The 10,059-nt window shown below is 36.2% G+C and overlaps 1 protein-coding gene across 1 annotated transcript in view; it reads right to left on the bottom strand.

The window, feature by feature from the left end:
- Nucleotides 1–6,815: 6,815 nt before the first annotated feature.
- The window catches only part of LOC127416212 (EH domain-containing protein 3), a 38,962-nt gene continuing 35,718 nt past the window's right edge, over nucleotides 6,816–10,059 (bottom strand). The window contains exon 6 of the mRNA XM_051655431.1: nucleotides 6,816–9,652. Within this exon, the coding sequence (XP_051511391.1) occupies nucleotides 9,125–9,652 (528 nt within the window). The 3' untranslated portion in view covers nucleotides 6,816–9,124. The remainder of the gene's footprint in view (nucleotides 9,653–10,059) is intronic.

The raw sequence follows: 10,059 nt of genomic DNA on the forward strand, positions 1-10,059 counted from the left end.
CTATCCATCGAGGGATCTTCATGTCTGAGACAATTAGCAACCTGGTGTGAGCTTTCATGAGTACAACAGCAGAGCCTTGACACTCATGTCACATTTTTTCAGTTTGTTAATCACACAAAAATGCAAAGGAATGAGATTCCGAGTCCTTTTGGAAATTATTTTGAATATAATTACAAATAAAAATATTTATTGATAAAAACCACTGAAATGAAGAAAACCATTTGTTTACAATTACATAAAATTTACATTACATTATTGTGGCATGAAACAACCCAAAACTCTCTAGCACACATGCAGAAGTGCATCTGAATGGAAGAGAATGTATGTGTTGCAGAAGTAGAACAACTTTTTCCTTTAAAAAAAAAAATCCAGCAAGGCACAACACAGCAGCTCAAGATGAACAAAATGAAGTAAACAACTAATTAAAAATATAGCACAGATGGAATATGTTCTGTGTAAACAATTTTTGTACAGGTCAGGAGGCATGATTAAATGCAAGTTATTTTTGTTATAAGTAATTGTACTGAATTAAAATATTACATTGACAGCCATATTTCCTCTCTGTCTCTCTCTGTATATTATTTATTAAATGTGATGATGTGATTTCTTTCCACATCCTCTGGATGCTTATTTATTTACCAATAGAAGATTTGGCCTGACCAACACAGACATTTCCTTCAATAACTGAACTCATTTATACTTATGGACACAAGGGAGAATTCTGCTTTTACACTTGCTGACCCTGAAAATACATCCTCAAGAATGTTTTCTCTCACTTTACTACTATTTTATCTCTCTTCATCTCTATTCAGTTTTAAACATACTTGAGAATGTTAAAATTAATTTAGAATTAAAGGAATACACTGGGTTCAATACAAGTTAGGCTCAATTGACAGCATTTATGGAGAATGTTGCTAACAACAAAAAATAAAATTTCAACTCATCCCTCCTTAAAAAAAAAAAAGAAAAAAAAAAGAAAAATGGAGGTTACAGTGAAGCACTTACAATAGAGCTGTGGGAATGAGAGCGATCGACAGACCCCGCCTCCGGATCAAACTTTTCTCTGCACTTCTCGACATTCACTGTGACCAAATCACTTTGATGAAATCAACATTTATATTCAATTTTATCTATTATTACAAGTAGTATTAAAGGAAATATTAAGAGTGGAAACAGAAAATCGGATGGGAAAAAAGTGGGACAAAACGCAGTTTCGAACCATGGTCGCTAGGACAACACCGTCTTTTCACCCCACACTACTGCAGCGACATCTAATGACTAATTTGTCGTACATTCCAGTGGTTTCACCAGATTATTGGGGTGCAAATAGCTGCACTGTGTGGCAGATGCTATTTACATCGGGGTGCAAATTGACACTCCATTTTTGGCAAGCACAATTCTTCTGATAAAAGGAGGGTCAAGGCGAAATAAATTTCATGGTAATCAACATCATGCCACAAAAACTGTCAGTTGACCTTAACTTGTGTTGAACCCGAAATATTCCTTTAATTTGACTTGACAGATTGAAATATGTTGTTTGGGTGCCAACAAGGTTACATGAAAGCAGTTGCATATAGCGAATTATTGTGAACAGAAATGAGAGCAGGTATTTTCCCATCTTTATTATATCTTATCTCACCATCAGCTATTTGTTTTCAGACTCTTTTTAAAGGCCCATTCCTTTTAACCCAGGGAAGATCTTATCAGGATTATTAATGAGATTTTTACTTGATAATGAGCACTGACATTTCTGTATATCCTCCTCTCTTATCTTGAAAACTATATGATATTCTGTCACAAATGAAAATCATGATTGAGTTCCTTCAGTTAGTGATAAGAAAATCCTGTTTTTGTGTTCGTGGTCCTGTGCCTGCTTAGACACATTGCTTTTTTACATTTCATATTTGTTTCCCTTTTATATCTAGACATTTCACTCTGAATTACAAATTGCTTACTGAAAGAGAATGGAAATTAATTAATAAAGTGTTTGAAAATTACTTCCTTTTTCTTTTCTTTTCTTTTTTTTATTGAAATCACTTTCTAAAAAGTTGAAAGCTCAATACACAATCTCATGCCCACACAGCCCTCATCCTCACACATCCTATTCACTCATGCACATTCACATTCACAGACATGCACATGGTGTCCCTATCCAGCTGTGATGAAGAGCTTTTCTTCCTGAGGGATTTGACTTGCGAGGCGGATATTTGGGAGCTTTCACATCATGAAAATCTTCCTCTTCCTCTTGTGGTTCAACATGGAAAGGATTCAAGGCCAGGGGATCTGGACATGCACAACCCTGATTCTTTGGCCTATGACTGGTGTCATCATGACAAGAAATTTACTGTAGGATGTTAAGTTATTTGGCATGAGTGGAAGAAAATCAGGTCATATACTGCTGTGGAGCAAATATGCTGGTATGAATGAATCTTAATTTCAACGATATTACTTATAAATAGCTTTTTTGTTTTGTTTTGTTTTTTGTTACAAATTTAACAAATCATACCAAGAATTATTCTTTGCAAATATGTATTCAATGAAAATGTACAGTAAATGTTAGAATTTCTGCTGTGGACAGAAGTAGGCCTACATTCTTTCCAACAGGCCATTCCATAACCTTTCATTTCTTAGTTTTGTACCTTTAATTTGTGGTGTTTCTTGAGTGTTTCAGGTCACTGTCTTGTTATTGCATGGTCCATTGTGGTTCCGCTTCAGATTTTGGACAGTTGGTCTCACATTCTACTAAAGGATTTTCTGGTTCAATGTGGAATTCTTGGTTGACTCTGTAGTGGCAAGCCACCCAAAACCCTGAGGCAAAACAGGATCCCAAAACCATAATGCTTCCACCACCATGCATTTGGTCTGTAGTACTTTTTGACAAAGGCAATTATTGTTTTTTCCAAACATGCCCAACTTGGTTACCAGTCAGCTCTAATTGGGTCTCATTTTTCCACAACACACTGTTCCAACACTCCTGATTCTCCAAATGTTGTTGCATGGGTCTACAGTATATTTTGCTCTTAGGCTGAACTTGGCAGGACCACCTGGCCTGGATAAATAACCAGTGGTCTGAAATTTTCTGTTTTGTTTCTTGGTTTTAAATAGGGTTGGGCGATATATCGAATATTAACGATATAATCATTTGGCTGGCGATTTAAAATTGACCAGTATCGTGAATATCCCGATGATTTTAGTGTGCATTAATTTGGCCATTAAGTTTAATAAAGAATGCCTCAGTAGACTAATTTCATGATCTTTAAAGGCTGAACAGTTAATCAAAATAACATCAAAATGACAAGTTGGTCATATGTGATTACTAATCCACAAAAGGCTGTGATTTAAAGACAGATAAACATGGTCTGTGTGAAATTCAGAACAAACCAGTGAGCGCTAATCTGTGTACACATGCATGGCATTGCTCTCAGATCAGTTCATGTGCATTGTGAAATCAAAATAATGCAGGTTCAAGCATTCGCGCAATTCCAAACATTAGTAACCGCTACAAGTTATTAAACAAATCTACAAATGCGGCACAGAATAACAGAAAATGAGGAGATTACAGAGTTTCAGGAAATGTGGGACATTGTAATGTGTCAAATACAGGTTGCCTTTTCTGTGTCACAATAAAAGCTCCTTGTGAAGTTGAAGGAAATATGACAGCACTTTCGGTGTCAAAATAAAAGCCCCAGGCCCAGGTGACGTAAACAGGACAGAAATACATTACTTCTGTATAACACTCAATATTACATTTTAATAATAAACCTGACATGTATTACCCAGTAATAATTTTGTATTATGCAATGTTCAACTGGGGTTTCAAAAATAAGTCAGTGAAGTAGCTTTGCACACCTTGTTCATTCACAAAAATGTATTAGTAAAAACATTTGAAGGTAAGTAATGCTTTTTATTAAGCTAATATGTATTATTGTATATTAAATATAAAGTGCATATCAATTCAAATGATGGGATTTAATTCTTCCTTGTGTTTATTTAATGAAATACTAATTATTTTTAAGTAGATTTTTATTAAATGTCTTTAAAATATTGAGTCTACTTGGCTACAATGGCTGTTTGGATGAAATGATTTTCTTCTGAAAAAAAACAAAAAAACAAAAAAAATTTTTGAGCCATTTCAGAGCAAATACATAATTATCGAGATATATATCGAATATCGTCAACAGGCTGAAAAATATTGATATATAATTTTTTAAGACATATCGCCCAGCCCTAGTTTGAAATGGTCTTTTAAGAGTGTTTGACAATAAAATGTTTGGATATGGCTTTAAAATTCTTCCCAGACACAAAAATGTTGATCAATCTTCTGAGGGCTTCTGAGAGTTGATTTCACCAAGGTATAGATGACTGTGGCAGGATGAGCAAGAGACAGACACAATGGGTGTGGCGTCAAGCCTCGGAGAGGCATTTATTGGAAACAATAATTAACCTAAAATGTCCAAAAGGGGTAATAAAGTGTCCAAGGGGAATAGTGTTCATAATAAAAGGGGGAATCTGGCATTCTCGTGGTGAACACAGGCACGGGATGGGTCAGTCAGCCGCTCACGCTCCCCTCCAAAGTCCACGGCGCGTGGGGCAGCAGAGTCACTCGCGGCCTGTCTTCCCAGGCCCGCGGCAAGCGTGAGGGGAAGGCGGCCCGGCATCTAGCCCATCGGCGGCAACGTGAGCAGTACACCCCCGGCGACTCATTACGCCGTCCGGGGATCCGAAGAACGGGTTCGTCAGCGCGTCCACTTGTCCGATCCCTCCCAGCTCTGGTCCTGGCCGTGCGAGGATGCCTGTGTGTGCACACATGGAGATTTGAAGCCGGCTCCCCGAGAAGAGGTGCGCACTGCAGTTTAAAGACAGCGGTGATGAAGCATTATCCACATCAGGTGTGCCTCATTCAGCGCTGACCAAACGAGACTTATTAATTATGCACCTCTTCTCGCTCTCCCGCCCAACTCCCATCGTAAGCCTGGCTGAAGGGAAGCCCTAAGAGGCGGGGCGATGATGATGAGCCAGAGGGGCGGATCATTCCGCCACAATGCCTCAAATGGTCAGGTTTTAACGTTTGTATAAGGCCCTGTCAGAGACTTCTAATGAAGTTCTAAGTATTTTCACCTGTTTTCAAGGGCGTAGATTTGGCTTGAACATTGGGGGTTTGCAGTGTGAAGAATTTACATGTTTCCATTGCTCATGGTATAAATATTGGTGGGGGGGGGGGGGGGGCCTCCCTCCCATCCACCCTGGAATCTACGCCCCTGCCTGTTTTAGTGCAAATGAATGTAGGCCAAATACATAATTTTAGTATTATGTTTTAAAATTAGGTCACACTTATCTTTTGGAATTGTAAGATAAATGATCAAATGTTTTTTTTTTTTTTTCAAATGTAAAAGAAAAATTTCAACCGTTTAATAGAGTGTACTTCCTTTTTCCACACCCATGTACTGTAGCTTGTCCAAAACTGTATGAGTTTCATTAGTTGGAGAGAATATTCTGTGACCGGTGGTGAGGAAGGATCGGGTGATCCCTCCTTATCACATCCTGCTGTCAAGAAACTGAACAGATGAACCCTGTTCTTGCATGTTTCCTTGGACATACAGTACATGATGCAACAAACAGGAACTCATCACTCATGCAGAGGGTACTGTTAATGCAAGACAAGGATCTGCTGGAAACATTATGTACTGTCCCTATGGGGAGTTCCTGTGTTTAGTATGATTACCAATATGTGTTTTCATGCTATATATTCATCGTAGAGACTTGACAGACTTGAGGAGTGTTTTGTGGAAATGAAGGGAACATCATGACTGGGACATATTTTGATTTTATTAAGAATTTATTGTGAATTACATATCATAGATTCTGATTAATTTATTTACAATACCTTGCATTGCTTATTTCATTGCTTATTTGACTTGTCTTCAAAAAAAAATTCAGTCTATTTTTAAGATTTGTGATTATTAATTGTAGGACAAATTTCCATCAAACTGAATTGAGCAATCTTTAAATGGTGTACATATTATAAATTCAGAATAAATGTGAAGTATTTCATTAAAGAATAATGTGTAGTTTTAACTTTTCAGACTTAAGTAAACAGAATTCCTATGTTTCAAACAATACAGATTGTTAGATGGAAAATTAATTGAACCACTGTAATTTTTACAGTTACAATTAAAACTAATTTAAACCATTTGTTTAAATCTTACTTTTTGACCCATGCTCCAGGACCATATATGAACCAGTGAACTTGTGAAATACATTTCTAAAAAAAACTGTAAATACACAATTCATTATTCTATATACAATTATACAATTACATATACAATTATGTAATTAATTAAAGGGATAGTTCACGCAAAAATTTAAATTCTCTCATCATTTACTCACCCTCATGCCATCCCAGTTATTTATGACTTTCTTTTTTCTTCTGAACACAAGCAAATATTTTAAGAGGAATATCTCAGCTCTGTAGGTCTTCACAATGCAAGCAAATCAAGTACTTTTTACTACAAATTCTCCTCCCTGCCTAGTAAAAACAAAAGAAGAAGAATGTAAAAGTGAAAATTAAAGTGGAGATTTATTGTAAATGAGGACTTAAATATTGATCTGTTTCTCAATCACACCTATTATATCACTTGCATTTGCATTTAATCACGTATGGATTACTGAATTAGCTGAAATATTCTTCTAAAAATCTTCATTTGTGTTCAGCAGAAGATAGAAAGTCATACACATCTGGGGATGGCATGAGGGTGAGTAAATGATGAGAGTCAACATGTAACAAAACTAAAGTAGAAAACCACAACACTGAGGGGTCCATTAAATGAGTTAGATCTTTATTTAGAATAATGTCCACCTCCCTGTACAGTAGTGTTTCACATAGTTTGTCCGCACTGGTTAAAACACATGACACACAACAGAGCATCTGTGCTTTGCACAAGCACACAAACATAAGCTACTTCACAACACATTTGCAAATCATATTGCACCCACATACATGTACATACTTGGTCAAATACACAAATGTTCAACTCTACATTGTGGCAAACAGGAAAAATCTCATGTGCAATTCATGAGCAAAGTTGGAACTGGAATGAAACTACAACTTCAGCATCAATGAAAGTCTTTCTAGAATGTTCATGTTTATTTTATTAGCATGAAATGACATTGTAGAATATGACAATGTGCTTTGTACATCTCTAGCGTCACATCAAAACTCTGATTGAGATGGGTCTGTCCAAAGGCACCAAGGCAGCTTATAGGCTCAATTCTTCTGCTTATGATTAATACAAGCCCTGATAAGTTGTGGTGGGGTTCATTATCATAAAAAAAATCTTAATTTCATTGATTCAGTAAGTTGTTACACATCTTGCAAACATTATTCTGACTGGCAAGGTGATTTCTCCAATCAAACTAAACAGGCAACTTTTAAGTTGTCCCAAACAGTGTCCTAACCAGGACATCAGTGGAAATGCTTCACATACAGTAAGTAAATCAAAGCAGATGAGAACCGGAAAATAAAATAAATTCATAAGAAAATGTGACAGCTCAAACTGCTTGTCAAGGGGTGGATACAGAGCTTAAGACTTCAGAAAATCTTTAAATGCTTATATGATTACTATGAGGGTAAGTGTAATAACATAATATTACTAAATACATATTTAGATCCTAAGCCGCTGCTTTTTCAACGATAATGCACAGAGTGTGTTAGCATGTAAACACTCAGGCAAGCTCATTTGAATGGAAATCACCTAAATAAAGTGTAAAAGCTGTATAGCAGCATCATTTTGTTTTTTGAAAATCAAAATTTTAACTTTATATGCACTCTATAACCCAAGTTAGTTTAGATATTTTAGGCAATATAACATACAGTAGACTATTAACAAGGATACTAGCTCTATGGGTCCATCAAAACACTAAACATTGAGTCTTCTGACATGACATCTGTACAGTTTTAACAGTCTCTTTGTCAGGCTAGAAAGGACTCGCATTCATTAAGATGCTGCCTTCACAAGAAGAGAATAACAGTTACACCCAAGAAATTTAGCTTTTTTTTTAAATTGTTACATTTGATCAATTGTGCAATTAGAATAACTATTAAAACAAAGATTCAGAATAAGGCTTGTTTCACACGTCTCATTTCTGCAGCATGTAAGTGTAGCAGCAGTGTAACTGCAACAACAGGCACATGTAGAGGGTTGTTTGTTTTAAGTTGTTTTCCTGTTGTTTGTGATTGTTGGATTAGGATTTTTATTATTATTATTATTATTTATGGATACTGCACTCAAAAAGAGAAATTTATAGTCTTTGAAATATTAGATTGAAAAATCTATTTGCTATTACATATTTCCATTATTATTATTTTTTATTTAAATACATTTTAAAGATTTTTTTCCAGACCAGAATTTTTATTTATTTATTTATTTATTTATTTATTTTTTTTAATTTCTCCTGATATTTCAGGTTTTCCATGACTGTGGGAAGCCTAGTTATTTTGTTGTTTCATAAACACCTATATTGCAAAAAATTGTGTTGATAAATAGGTTTACAGTGTATTCTAAATAAATGTTTATCATGCTCAGTGCAGAAATGAATTTGCATTACTTGCATACAGCAGATAGGAGATGTGTGAAACAGGTATAAGGTTTACATATTTTCCTATGGTAATCAATGTCTCCTCTCTCCTGAAACAAATTAGTTTGAATTGTATGAAAAAAAAAATACATGGATGAATGATCTAGCTTTAGAGTGATAAAAGCTTAACAGTTGAGCAAAATCCCATTGTAAGCATTTGTAATTGAGGCATAAAAATGTGCAAGTCATCAATGGTTTTTAGACATTGCAGACAGCATGATTTGTTTATAAAATAAGTGATAATGAAACAGAATAAAACTACAACTTAATAAAAACATACAAAGTTTGTTGGTGGATCATTTGAAATCCATTCTTTCTACTAAAACATAATCAAATATTTCAGAAGAGTCACTGCTTTTCTTCTATATAATAAGAAGGAAAGTTGTCCAGCCATCTTCAATTCCACAACAAATGAATTGCAACCTGAATTCACAACAACCGCTTTTCCAAAATTAATCCCAATTCCAAACCACGTCAATCATGCTGTATGTTACTCTGGAACTTTTCTCTTGGAAGGTGGTACAAGATGAGCTGGCAGTTCACTTGGAAGCTCGTGACCTTCTAGTTTGACCTTAATGAGATGGTTAGCCAAGGCAAACTCCTCATCATCGAGCATTCCATCTTTGTCAATGTCAGCCAGCTTCCAAATCTTACCTAGCACAGTGTTTGGCAACTTGGACTTAACCATCTCCTTCTTGGCATTGGCACCAGTCACTTTGCCGTTTACAGGCGAGAGAGTGTAGAAGATTTCATCATACATGGGTTTGTCGCGAGCCACAACCCACTCCACTTCATCAATGCCCTCGCCGGCTCCCTCGCCATAGCCATGACCAAATGGCCCATTCATGGTGCCCTCAAAGGCGCCACCTTTCACCACCTGGTTGGGGCGCTGGGTCTCCTCTTGCCGCACCAGCACCATGAGTTGGGCGATGTCGTGGGCCAGCATGTCATCCACGGTGTCCAAAAGTTTCATTTTCAAAGGTTGGAACTTATTTAGGTCATGTGCCTGAAGCTGCTCCTAAACAGTAGGAAAGAAAGCAAAAATAAACATGGATGTAAAAAAAGATTGGTTCAAAAGGCTTTGTTTAGACAGGCAGCAAAAACTGATTTTTTGGCATATCCGAAATGCATTTCGTTGAATTTGTTTTTATAACAAATATATCTGTGGTTTGAAATCTGCTTAAAATGTGATTTTTTTGGAATATGTCTCCGTTTCTTTTTTTGGCATTTGTTTTTTTTTTTTTTTGCCTTTTTTATGCAGGAAAGTGTAGAGGGAGAAATGAAACTACAGGAGAAAAGGGGTAACATCATGTCGCTTATGTACTCTCATGACCTCGTAAGTTCAGCTTCACAGTGAGATGTCATATGCAAAATTTCCAGTATTCTGTCCTTTATTTCCATGCTGACAGCTACTCTCAGTTGTAG

The sequence above is a fragment of the Myxocyprinus asiaticus genome, chromosome 25 (assembly GCF_019703515.2).
Source record: "Myxocyprinus asiaticus isolate MX2 ecotype Aquarium Trade chromosome 25, UBuf_Myxa_2, whole genome shotgun sequence".
NCBI classification, from domain to species: Eukaryota; Metazoa; Chordata; class Actinopteri; order Cypriniformes; family Catostomidae; genus Myxocyprinus; species Myxocyprinus asiaticus.